The 13,218-nt window shown below is 36.8% G+C and overlaps 1 protein-coding gene across 2 annotated transcripts in view; it reads right to left on the reverse strand.

The window, feature by feature from the left end:
- dnah5 (dynein, axonemal, heavy chain 5) overlaps positions 1-13,218 on the reverse strand; it is a gene marked incomplete at both ends in the record, with an annotated part of 97,426 nt that overhangs the window by 15,309 nt on the left and 68,899 nt on the right. For both annotated transcript variants that reach the window (XM_079241402.1, XM_079241401.1), the window contains 10 exons: positions 870-991; positions 1,676-1,866; positions 2,997-3,111; positions 4,601-4,739; positions 4,839-4,943; positions 7,292-7,474; positions 9,528-9,683; positions 10,301-10,435; positions 10,779-10,960; positions 11,322-11,457. In XM_079241402.1, coding sequence (XP_079097528.1) covers positions 870-991; positions 1,676-1,866; positions 2,997-3,111; positions 4,601-4,739; positions 4,839-4,943; positions 7,292-7,474; positions 9,528-9,683; positions 10,301-10,435; positions 10,779-10,960; positions 11,322-11,457 — 1,464 coding nt within the window. The remainder of the gene's footprint in view (positions 1-869; positions 992-1,675; positions 1,867-2,996; positions 3,112-4,600; positions 4,740-4,838; positions 4,944-7,291; positions 7,475-9,527; positions 9,684-10,300; positions 10,436-10,778; positions 10,961-11,321; positions 11,458-13,218) is intronic.

Genomic DNA, 13,218 nt, shown 5'->3' on the forward strand with positions numbered 1-13,218 from the left:
TATGAGATGGTGTAAACAGTGTGGTTAGTTGGCTATATGGTTACAATTATGCTTCCTGTTGAAAAGTCATCCCTCAATGTGTATTTATTATGAAAGTCGGTGCAGTTTCCTGTTTCATGTTCATATAATTGAACATTTTCAAAAGTGAGAGGTATCTCTTTCTTTCCTTTTATCACAGAAATGTAAAGGTTAAGAGGTTTGCTTTACGCTTTCTTTAAGCACACAAGAGTGTGTCTCACATTTATGTTCTACACCACCTGAAACATCACAGTCCTTCCTTTGCCTTGTTCTTCTCGGAAGACTCCATTAATAAACAAAGAACTGTTAATCTGATCTCTATTTATCATACACAACATGTGTACAGAACTTGCAAGAGTACACACACAAACATACAAACACACACACACAAAGTGTGTGTCTGCATATGTACAAGAGTGCCATCAAAAGTAATTGATTGGAAGTTTCTCCAAACTAAGCTCATTTCACAGAGCAATGGTTTTCCTCCATGGGCGCCACCAGTTTGTCAGTCACCCACATGGGTGTGTGCATTTGTGCATGTGTGTGTGAAAGAGAGAACGATGTGAACCATGATGAGACTGATATTGACATGCTTAGTAGAGCAAAGAAGAGCTATGAAAAGTATTTAATAAGCACCTGGAGACCCCTGCTGCATCTGTGTTTCCGTGTGTGTGTGTGTGTGTGTGTGTGTAAAATTGATGAGACCTGCTGTCTTTAGACTTAATAGATAAAAGTCCTTGTGGGTAAACTTTCTCTTAAATAAAGAGAGGTATCATATACCTGTCAAGCCATGCTTCAACTGATTGAGATGTGCATGATTTGTGTGCTGTGTGTCAGCATGTGTACTGTACCTGATCCAGTATATCTGAGAACTGCCACAGTTTGCTGAGCTCTACAAGATTGAGCCAGGTCATGTCTAGGATCCATTTGGCTGGTTTCTGGGGACAAGCCTTTAGATCTAATGATGCACCTCCTGGATGACACACATACACACATATATAAATAAACACTGGCATGTTCACACACACACACACACACACACATACACAAAATGAGCCAAAGTGATAAGAAAAAAACACTTTTCCAGCTGAAGAAACTGTGAATTATGCAAACAATGTGTGAGATTTATCTTTAAACAAGCAAACTCCATCTTCAGACGTGAAGACAGAATTGAAGAGGGTTGTGACTCTCTGTTCAACGGGTCAGAGCTGACAGATGGTGAAACTGCATGCATGTAGAAGGCAGCCTGTTCTGGTTCTGCCAGTTGCCATTGCAGGCTTTTATCCCTGCAGTGAGGAACCCTATGAATCTGTGATTCAACAAACAGCTACAATACCAATATGTCCAAAATGTGTAAACTTAAAGTAGCTTTTTAATGGAAAAATATTCAGCAAAGTAAATAGAAATATAGCTTGACCTACCATTGATTTTTAGCTTTCATTGTAAGATGATGATAAACTGATATTTTCACATAACTACTTGCTGTTTTGCAGTATTGACATTTAGTGGAATGAAGCTAAAAAGCTGCTCCAACCCTGTTCTAATTTTTAAGCCAGTTTTCATGTTTCAGACTTGCGTGTTAAAAAAAAAAAAAAAAAAAATCCCTTAAATTTGACTGAAGAATTTTATATAAAACATTAAAAGTTCAGATTCTTACCTTTAATGAGTGTGAGGAACTCCTCGTGTTTGACTTTGTTGCTCTGCATGTCAATCTTCAGTGTCAAAAGCAAAGTAAAGAGAAACTTGTGCTCCTCATACAGGCCACGTGCTGCATACTTGTGCACCTCAAAGGTCATGAATTCGATGATGCTAGCGATCCGTTTGCTTGTGATTGGACTCTTGGAGGATCTGTTCATACACATGCCAAAGTTTAAGGATGATCCATTTGTAACTCTTGACATACTGTCTCTAAATTAGCATGTCAAATAGTAAGACTGATGAATCCCCAAGTCAGAGACAGATTCTTCTGTGTTTCTTATCAACAGAATAAAAGTGGGAATTTTAGTGATATATATCTGTACTAAAAAACACATAAAGAGCCAATTTAGTGAGCCTCTAATCTGCACTTTCAACACTTTTAGGTTTCTACTTAATCTGCAGACCACAAGGCATAAATACATCTGTCCATTCTAATACATATAGGATATGCTCACCTTATAAACAATAATCTCAAACACACACACACTCGTAATAATTACAACAGATCAACTGCAAGAAGAGGCAACACATAATTATGATATACAAAGAAAGAAACTAATGATGTTTTTATTGCCAGTGTGCCTGTTGTACATCTGGACAATCTCTTTATACACATGAGAAGATGGATGCAATAAATTGAACACACATTAAATTCCCACTGAATTAACTTTGCATGTGATAAAACTACATTGGTTAATAAACTGAGATTAAGATATTTTACACAGTCCTTCTTTTGTTTAGTGTTTGTTGATTTAGGATTGTAGTTACCTCATTATCAACCAGACCTTTATGTATAATGCTTTTTGCTACCCAGATTTATCAAACTAAGAGGTGCAAACAGAAAATTCTAAGTCAATAAGTCACTTAATATTGAGTGAAGATAAAATATACAATTGTGCAAACTTCCTAAAACTGGTGGCTTTTCTCTTGAGTGTTGGTTTTTACGAAGGCATGGTGAAGAAAAATATACTGTGTTTGTAATTTAGTATAAGCAGACAAAAAACTGTCATTCATATCTTCATTTTCTCTCAGTTTTATGTGATTTTATGTGATTTTGTTATATGTTAATTACATTGTGCAAATGTGCTCCTAGTGTTGAAATGAGAATCCAGATTGGAACTGGGATTGATTTGAGGCACAGAGACAAATTGAATGCCTATTAAGGTTCTTGGATTATGAAGTATAAACTGTGTGTAAATTTGATGAAATTGGCAAACTATCCTTGTAAAGGACAAAAGGAGTTTTAATAAGGAATTTGGTAAATGTCAAAGTATTCTCACCTGGCCAGAGAGAGATCGAAAAGTCCAAGGAACTGCCTGAGAGATGTTTGATACATGACGTTGACCATACTCATTTCAGTGATGAGGAAATACAGGATGCTGCCCCTGGTGGCCACTGAAAACAAAAACTAAAGTTGTTCAATTATGTTTTCAAACTAGGCAGCTATATACCAGAAGCCTGTTCTACACAGCAAGATTAAAGGGTATCTCTCTATTACCTGGGTCGACTAACCCAGACGTTTAGGATTTGAATAAATAAGCTCATAAAAGGAGTGGAGTGTGCAGCGTCTGACCAATAGCAAAGAAGGAGAAACCTTGCAGAGCAGCTACTTGACCACTGAGGAGCAGATAACGAATATGGATAATTTAAACACATCATCCAGGCCAAAAGCGACACTGTTGCCACAGCAACAGCAAGACAAAAATGTGGAAAAAACTAGCTGACTCTATTAAAGTAGAAATTCGGCAGATCATATAATATATATTTTTTTTAATCAGATGATATAAATGAAGAGTAGGCTACTCTGATTACTTCGTTGCAGCTCTGATTTTTCAGTCAGAACATCCTCAGTTCTTTCTTTATAGTCAATTTTAGGTCAAGCCTCCCCTCTTCTGCACGTAAGCTCATTTTGTGTTGGAAAAATAATTCCTAGCCATGATGGCACAAGTAGTTGTGCATTTCATATATTTATTGTTCTGCAGTTCTGTCATGTGTGCAACATCTATTTAACCTCTTTATTTCAGATGCAATCACTGTGAAGCTAAACTGACTCATAACAAATCAAGAACAAGAACAAAAACATACTTCAAAGTGGTCACTGATAAGACTAATCAAATGGATGTGTCCACCCCTATTAACTCTTTCTCTCCCAGGAGCCTCTCATAAGATCTGTGCACCAACATTGTCAGAAATGGCAGTGCACTTTCCAAAAGAATTGTTTGATTAAAAGGTGTTGTTTTTATACTCAATGATCTCTTATCCAGAACATAACCTGCTCCAGTGCAGGTTAGCCATTCAGCATTAGTTACCAGGGTGATATGCTCCAGTAAAAAGTGAACCAGCATTATAGTAAGAGAAACCCTGGAATTCCCTCAACAGGAGAAAATCCAGCTCCGTAGTATAAACTCAATTTAATATTATGGGGGCTGCAGTCCTGGAGGTTTTAATGGGTTCCTACTCCAACACACCCAACTCAAATGTAATTGATTCAACGGCTGATGAATTTTTGTACAAGGATTCATTAATCTGAGGCAGGTGGGACATACTGAAAACCTGCAGGACTGTGGACCTCATTAGAACATCACAGCCTGCTGTAGACTACGGTCGGTTCATGAAAAAAAAAAACCTATTTACACAAATACTTTGTGTAAACAACAAACACAACAGGTCCATTAACTGTTTATTACCCTCTGACAGTATCTCAGTGTGTTTTTAACTATTTAGCCAAATTAAAAAGTGAAAAACTGTCTTGAAGGCTCTGGCCTGGAACTTAGTTTGCACACTGCAAGCAAACAAAAATATTAAATAAATAAACACACAAGTAAATAAATGGATGACTAAATGAAAAACTAAATTCAACTTTACACCTGTTTGTATTACTCACCAGGTCGATACTCCTCTCTAGCAGCATTGATCTGAATCTCTGTTTCTGCAGCGATCTGCAGTTTCTGAGTGACTTCATCCGCTGTGCGCTTTGTGTTGCTAAGAACAAGAATCAGGCTCTCATCATCCACCAGCGACCCCTACAAATAGACACATTCACATTAGAGAGAATCATTTCTCAGTGATTTCATCACCATTCTGACTGATATAATATCATGGCTGGAGATGTATCTACATGCCTGTGTGCTGGTCAATCTGTATAGAAGGTTGTCCTCAAGTTCCTTCATCTTTCTCTTGTTGTATGTCACATCCTCTAAGAGGTCGGTCCTTTCCTTTTCCATTTCCTGGTGTCAACAAATAACAGACAAACATACAGGTTATACAGCTGTAGGGTGATGGTATAAAAGAATAAAGCTGTCACACTAATAAAATAAGTTTGGGACCTTATAACAATGTGACATAAATTTTGTTTGTAATGTAATGTGTTTTGTTGTAAAGACGTGGAATATAAACTGCACTCGTCTTTATGGGGAAACTGTGCATGCAGTAAATCAGATGTCAAAATGGAATAAGTGGTACTTTACAGGAGAGACTGTGAACGTGAAGCTTGTCGGACACAGTGAAAAACCAGACTGGAAATGTTTTCCTGTCAGTAACTTAATTCTCCAAAACCTAGCAGTGCATACAGCCATTATAATTTTGATTTTAGATTTCAGATGACAGCAAGGCCATAGGTATAACCATCGGTTAACATTAACCACACACAACCAGACGTACAAGAGCACCATCTCACTGTGCACAGGCAGGCGTTGCATAGCTCATATCTGTCCCAGATTCATGTGTGTATACTAATAAGTCAGAATAGAAAAATTAATCCTTGACAAAAAAAAACGAACATTTCTGCTTGACAAGAATAACTTCCATTAAATGTATTTTGCAGCAACATCTGCATACAGCATGTTATTGCAATATACTACCTGACTCTGTCAATGCAGAAATTTGGTAGATCATATAATATTATGTTTTTGCAATAAATATTATGTTTTAACATAATAAGTTTAGCATTTTTACAATAATGAACATGTTGCATATCATGTTTTCACAATAAAAATATCATAATGTGATATGGTGGCAGTTCTACGCTTCTGTATGAGGGTTTGGGAAAGATCAGTAAATCTGTCACCTGAGCAGCATGCAGCTGACCAGATGATAAAATGCTTTTTAGATCATGGTATACTCAAGCAATTATTTTAGCCTGAGAGTGGAAAAGCTCAAAGTAAAGCACTTCAAGGTTTCATCCACTTATCCAAATTTATATTTCTTGTCATCAGTGAACAGACTGCCTAATTAGATTATGAAGGCTGCCTTTAACAGTGTAAAACAGTCACAAGGTACCTCTTCAGACAGGTGTGTTTTTTTGTTTTTTTTTAAACTCACGACCATATTTCTAAAAGTGTAGATTAAACACAAGCTTTCCTAAAGGTCACAAAGTCAATTTTCAAAATGCAGGTTCTTTTTACCTTGAAGATTAATACTTAAAACATTATAATTTAAAAATTCTATATAAACTCTATTCTATATCTATATTTATATCTATATAAACTTAAACCTGTATAAAACTGAGTGGTGAATTCCAACTCAGGGAAGATTAATCTTCTAAATAACTACAAGAATACATCTGTTGACATCATACAGTTGATGGAGATTTTCTACAAAAAAGGACTATAAAATAAAGTGAAGGAAAATAAGTTTGATCTTAAAAATAAACTGTGACAATAACAAATTTCCTTCATCCTAGATTACAAATAATGCTAAAAAATTGTTTTGTTTTTTTTTTCTTCTGTGGTTTTGCTGCTAAAAATACTTGACAAGTACAGTAGCTAAACCTGACTAATGTAATTTTTCATTTATACTTACAAACAACTTATATAGCATGCTTCTGTTCATTCATGTTCAGTTTTTTTGTCATGTTCAGTTCTGTAAATCATTAAAAGTCCCCAAAAACATCCCCAAAAGTGCTGGGCTCATAAAAGCTTCATCATCTCCAAAGAGATGAAGCACGTTTTCTTGCCCAGATAAGAAGCTGCAGCTCCTTTATCATGCTTATAACTATACTTAGCAAACACTGGAGATAACAACCTACTCTTCTAATTTTGCATGAATGTTTCATTTCATGATCACCCATTGCAATAGAAAATTGCTTCTCTGCAGTAGCACCAGTCTTTTCAGAGTGACAATCAATGAATCCTTTGCAATGGTGCATTTACAATGCTCCATTATACTTCCCAGTATGAATGACTCAAGTTCCTGACACTTTAGAAACGTGTGTCTTTGTGTGTATATTCAGTATTGATGCCTGTGAACACTATTTCTGGGGAGATGGTTTTTTCTTCACACTGTCTGTGTCTAAGAGCCTAATGACTACCATGTTCTGTAGAGGGTGATAACTTCTGAGTTATTTTGTCACACAGTTTGTTAGAGAGAGAGAAAATCTGAGACACAGAGGAGAGGGGCGTTGAAAGCCTATAGGGTTACATGCAAATTTGATCAGGTCAGAGGTGGAGCCTCAGTGGAAATGCACTGAAACTTAAATTTGCTGTTACAACCTGTGATAAAGTCTTAATCATTTCATAAATATGTTATCATAGAAAAAAAAGTTATATTTAAAGTGGTTTTAATGGTCAACATTTACATGTTTTTCAGTCAGGATCACTCTGCCCAGCAACTGGTCCTCAAGTCCTCTCATGGTAACAGTGAAATCAATGATGGAGGTGCGAGCACTGATTTCTGGAGTGTAGGCTGGGTTAGGAAGCTTGGTGGTCATAAAAAGCCTGAAGCCCTTCATCACATCAACCTCTTTGTCGCCAACCTTCACCTGAAAACATCAGACAATTGGAGGATAGGTTAGAATATTAACTATCAACACAACAGCAGCGTAATGAGGGTAAAAAAAAAAAAAAAAAAAAAAACTTTGAGGAAATAATATAATAGAGTGGGGGTATCATGGTGGGAATATGTGCATGGTTTTGAGCTTGTCTTTGCTCTGATCGGCATTTAATTACGAATGGAAGCAAAACGTCTAATTATCCATCTGCTTTTCTGTCCCTGGAGCTGACAGCCACAGACACCTTCACTTCCTCCTCACACCAGGATATTTATAGAAATGAAAGCTTTGCAGTGAACGGAGGCACATGAGAGAGCACACATTTTTGATTGGGACTGACATTATGCAGCCAAGATCTAGGTTAGACTGTGTTGTCTTTGTAGAGCATGTTTTACTGTCAGTTACCATAGATATTTGCATTTCCATGTAGCATGATGTATTTGCTGAGTGTGTGAGTGCATGCACAGTTGTTAATGTGATGCATGTAGCCCAAGCAGGTGGAATGAAGATAAGAAAAGAAAAATTAAAACAAAAAAAAAAAAAACTTGTTAACAGACTGGCAATGACAGATGAAAGCTAAAGAGAAGAATAAAAGTGTTGAAATTAAAAGTGGAAAAGTCAATCTGGATGACAAAAGAATTTCATTGACCGCAGAGTGGCTTTTGTGAAAATAATTGCACAGGTTTTTATCAGCAACACACAAAGGAAAGACACAGAAATGTATTAAAAATTATTGAAAAGTTTGAAGCAATTTAATTGGGGACCCAAATTTAGCATTTTACCCATCATATTCAGCTTTGTACTTTTTGCTACACCCAGAATTCACTTCCAACATTTGATGGCAAATAATTTGACATGCTGGCAAATAAAGTTATAATAAATCAAATCAAACCAGGACCTGCAATCTTCCGAATTAACTTGAAATATATTATATAAATATAGTGTTTTACATGGGTTTATTCAAAGCAACACTCTATAACTTTTCAACTTTAAAACTGCATTTCTGACTCCTTCCTGGAATTATTTTTTTCATCCCAAGGATAATAAAACTGTGCTGCACAACTTTAATTCCAGCATCACACAGCTGCGGTGTCTTACAACACACTGGCCATTGTGGATGCACACCACGACTGAATCAGTGAAGAAACCCAAAAGGACATGAAGAACTGAGGAAACCAGGTACAGAGAAAGTAACACAGCAAGATGCAAAACAAGAGTCAACATTGGATTTCGATGGGAGACTGCCTTGAATCTTGACTTCAATCCAATTTGTAGGCTATTTATTATGTACTGGGTCAGATTGATGTGTCTGTAATGCCCCTAGATGACACTGTTGTGAAGTGGTGTTATACAAATAAAGCTGAGTTGAATTTATTGATTTTTAGCGGGGAAAAGTTCTGAAAAGAGACAGGATGTAAGACGGGCAAAAGCAAGAAACTTTCAAAACTGTGGCTTGAGATGATAATATTTTACAGTTTGATGTAGCTGGACTTGCCTTGTGGTAATTTACTATTTATATCTGTTGCCTTGTTGAAGGATTAAAAGAACAGCACCTGGGGAAAATGTCTTCATACAGACCTTATAAACACATCATCAAAAGGGCCACAACCGATTTAAAACACTCTCTTATCAGAGTTGGTGCTGCTGTATTTTCATATGGAGAATTAAAAAAAAACAAAACAAAAAAAAAAACAATTAAAAACATGATAAATTAGTTTTAACAATAAGCAGATGTCATTATGTTATATTACACCAAATGTTTTTTGCATGAAAACATAATTATGCAATATGTTCTCTTTTGTCCCAAATCAATAATTTAGGACAGTTTATCTAGTGGGTGGAGCAACCATGACACACTGGCCACCAGCCACTAATGTCCACACTGTGCAGTTTAAGTCAGCAAGCTTCCCCTCTGTGTTGCTACAGGTGTGACAGCTGCCATGGGAAGGAAGATCTGGCAGCCTTACCAGCACTAAAATCATACCAAAGGACACAAGAAATGATGTATAAAAGGGTTTCAGTAACTCTATTTCTGCCTTTGTACCTTGTATGTGAAGCCAGTTTTGATGAAGTTCTTTTCGAGAATATTATCGAGCGCAGGATCCAATTCCTCCCCGATATCTTCAATTAAAAGGGGTCGACCAAGGGATAAACTATCTTCAAGGTGATTTTTGAAATACTTATGGTTCAGTGAGGTGATCTAAAAATCAGAAAAATGAAACCAAATTTGAAAAAAAGAGGACATATATATTATGCGAACATATAATTCGACCCACCCTAAATGGCAGTAGATAAAAATAATAACATGGGTCCTATGAAAGATATAATAATGAACTGATATTAAGCAACAATGAGCTGAAAGCAACAAAACATGATCAGAAATTCACCATATCTCCATATAGATCACTATGAAATGGATCATTCTGGAAAATGTAACAAAAGAGTGTATTTGTTTAACAATGTTATTTGCAGAAGGGATTGAAAGTTACTACTTGGTGTGCTGAGTTAATGTTTGTTCCTATTGTTTTACACAATAATTCAGAAGCATAATTGGAACATAGAGTACTACTTAGTCTGTGGGAGATGAAGGATTTAAAAGTACTACTGTCAGAGGTCATCAGGCAGAGTAGGGGAATATCTGATATGATATACAATAAAAAAGTGCCATAAAAGTCAATCAATAACACAAAAAAGGACAAGGTGTAAAGTTGGGTAACATTCTTGGATAAATCACTAAAATCAATGTTGTTACAATCAATCAAAATGGATAAAAGGTAAAACAAAGGTATACAAAAAAAAAAACAACACAAAAAAAACCTGCAGGTCATTCTTTGCTTCTTTGTTCTTAATCCAGATTTTTCCCTGTGTCTGTGGGTCAATAAGGAGAGGGAAACGGGCCGCTTTGGTCACAATGATGCCATTGTGAATCGATAAGTCATCATTGGGAAGCCCCTGTAAGACATCAGATGTTTGACTGATGAGTCTCTGTCCTCTTGCTTGGTTAAGTAATTACCAGCTAATTATTACACCTATTGAACATTTCTTTTTGTCTTTAATTATTCAGCTTTTCTGTCAAATATTTATTCGGTTTACAATATATGCTAAATACTTTTATACTTTGTAGCTGCATACTGTAGGATTAATGGAAAGCAATCAACCTGAGAGAAAATGGACATAATCTAAATATGGAGAAGCATCTATCCTTTTCCTGCACTTTTCAAGGCAGAATCATTAATCTCGTACCAAATACTATATCAAAACATCTTTGTTGTAATTAGCAACATGGATGATTTACCTGGAGGTTCCACTCACTAACAGTGGGTGCATCGATGAGCAGTTCAGTCAGATTGAGATTGTTGCCAAACGGGATGCAACGCAGCTTCAGTTCCCGCTGCCAGTCGCTCAGTAAGAGATTCCTAAACTCCTGATTAAAGGGCCCAGAGTAGGACAGAAAAGCTGTGGCCAGCAGGACATCTCCTAAAGTAGTACAACCAGCATGATATTGTGAAACTTTAAAAATGTGTTGCAAAGAGGTCTAAGCATAATCAGATGCTTCAATACATTGTGCTAGTAAACTGTGGGACATTTTTACACTATTAACAGTGCACTGTGGGATAAATGTCAAGTTAAAAAAGTTGTGGCCAAGCTGCATGCAATTATAAGCACAAATGGTTTATATTATAAAAAGGAAAAGGAAAGAAAACTGCATTGATCAAATGCTCAACAGACACAACTAAATGTCAGAAATAATAGAGTTTCAATTCTTCAATTTCAGACAGATAAGTGATGAGACAGTTTTTTTTTTTTTTTTTTTAATCCAAGTTGTTTGGAAACCCACCCACGAGACGTTTGGTTTGGGCAGCAAACTCTTTGCTCTGTTCTGTCCATCTCTCCTTCTCACCAGCAAGGCCGCTGATTAGACTGGACGCTGTCTGCATCTTGTGTCTGCAGCGCTCAGCATCCTCCATCAGTGTCTGATTGATCCAACAAACAGGTCAGTATGTTGATTGGTCCATTTTGTGTTCTGTCCTACTGCACTGATCAGTGAAAATTATTATTCATCAGATTATGCTGGGCACAGCAGTGAATGTCAAAATCAGGCAGTGACCGGGAGAAGATGCACATTCATGTAATCATTTACTATTGGTTTAAAGGGGATTTTGTCCCAGGCATAAAAAAGGACTTTATACAGTAGGTACGCTTCTGTAATACTGACAAACACACCTGCATGTTTTTTTAATCACAGCGTGATCGTGCACATGGTCTTTAAACTCTAACATATGCAAGCATATGTCTGTCAACATTGCCTGCATGTCTGAGACTTATCTCAACGAGTGAATGTTGGATTACTCTGCCAACAGACCTGGATACCTGCAGTCCACGATGAACAGATGTGTTTGCATTTCTATCAATGTATTTATCAAATCTAAATGACTAAATTAGCTTTCCATTCTAGAAATGTGATCCTCAGGGAATCATCTTTAAACCATCTAACATAATTACCTCCTCATCAACTGCTAACAGTAATGAGTTTGTTGACAGAATAGGAAAAAAAAAAGTCTGTTTAATCAATAAAGACTGGTTTAGAAGAATATAAATTCAACTGTTTTTTTTAATGCCAACCCAAAACTCCTTTACAACAAGCCTAAATCTTACTGCCAGCTCTTGGAAATGAACAGCTCTGCGTCTTAATCATGAAATTATAATAGTCAAATCAGGCTGTCCAGATTTTTTAATCAGGAAGTCTTGATGCACAGTGTTCAATTTACATGTTGTTTTTCATCACAGAACAGAGAGTGCTGATGACGAAAAACACATACACAGAGGCTATTCACACACCTACACTATCACATAATAGCAAAGGACTGATGTTTGTTGCAGTATCCAGTAAAAAGTGGTTCTTGATTAAGTAAAATTGGGTTATTTTGCATTTTTGCAGCTTATCTAAAATTTCCATGCTGTACTTGGAAAAAAAAAAGTCCAAATCTCTCAATATTTCAGTTTACAGACAACTTTTTTTTTTTTTTAAAGTGGAACTATTATGTGCATTTCAGGCTTATTTATTTTTATTTCTGAGACCAGAAGGGCTGGTATTGATCGAGTTATTGTCACAAATCGCTGTATTTACTTCAGACCGACCCTCTCCGTAGGCTGTCAGATCAGCCTGTGGGCAAAACGAGTGAATTGAGACTCTTCTGCATTAAGCCCCGCCTCCCGCCACTGCACTACATCGGGAGCGCGCACCGTAACTGCTTTCACCGTCATTGTAACATCTCATAAACAGAAGGATTAGGCTAATATGAACTCAATAAAAAAAAAAAAATACAATGTCAACACATAGCATACAGCCCTACATGTTGGAACCTGAATCAGACCCTGAAAACGAAGTGGAAAACAGCAACCCACAGCAACGAATGCAGCAGGATGTCTCTCTTTCGTAAACTCACCAGCCATCGTTGGAAATAACTTTATCTGACGTTTTCCACCCGCCTGATGTATTTGTACATGCCCTTGTTAACCAGTAGAAGGTAACCAATCACCGAACCTTATCCCCCGGGACGTCACAAGGATTTCCAAGTAAAAAAAAACTCTCTAAAACGACGCGTTTTTCGTCGCCATGGAAACCGAACGGAGAGCGTGCTGGAACTCAAACTCAAACTCAAACATGCGTTTAGATGATAAAAAACAGTGCCGTTCACGTGTCTGATGAGGATTCAACCCTGTAACACTGTAGA

This window comes from Telmatherina bonti, assembly GCF_933228915.1.
Source record: "Telmatherina bonti genome assembly, chromosome: 5".
Classification (NCBI taxonomy): Eukaryota; Metazoa; Chordata; class Actinopteri; order Atheriniformes; family Telmatherinidae; genus Telmatherina; species Telmatherina bonti.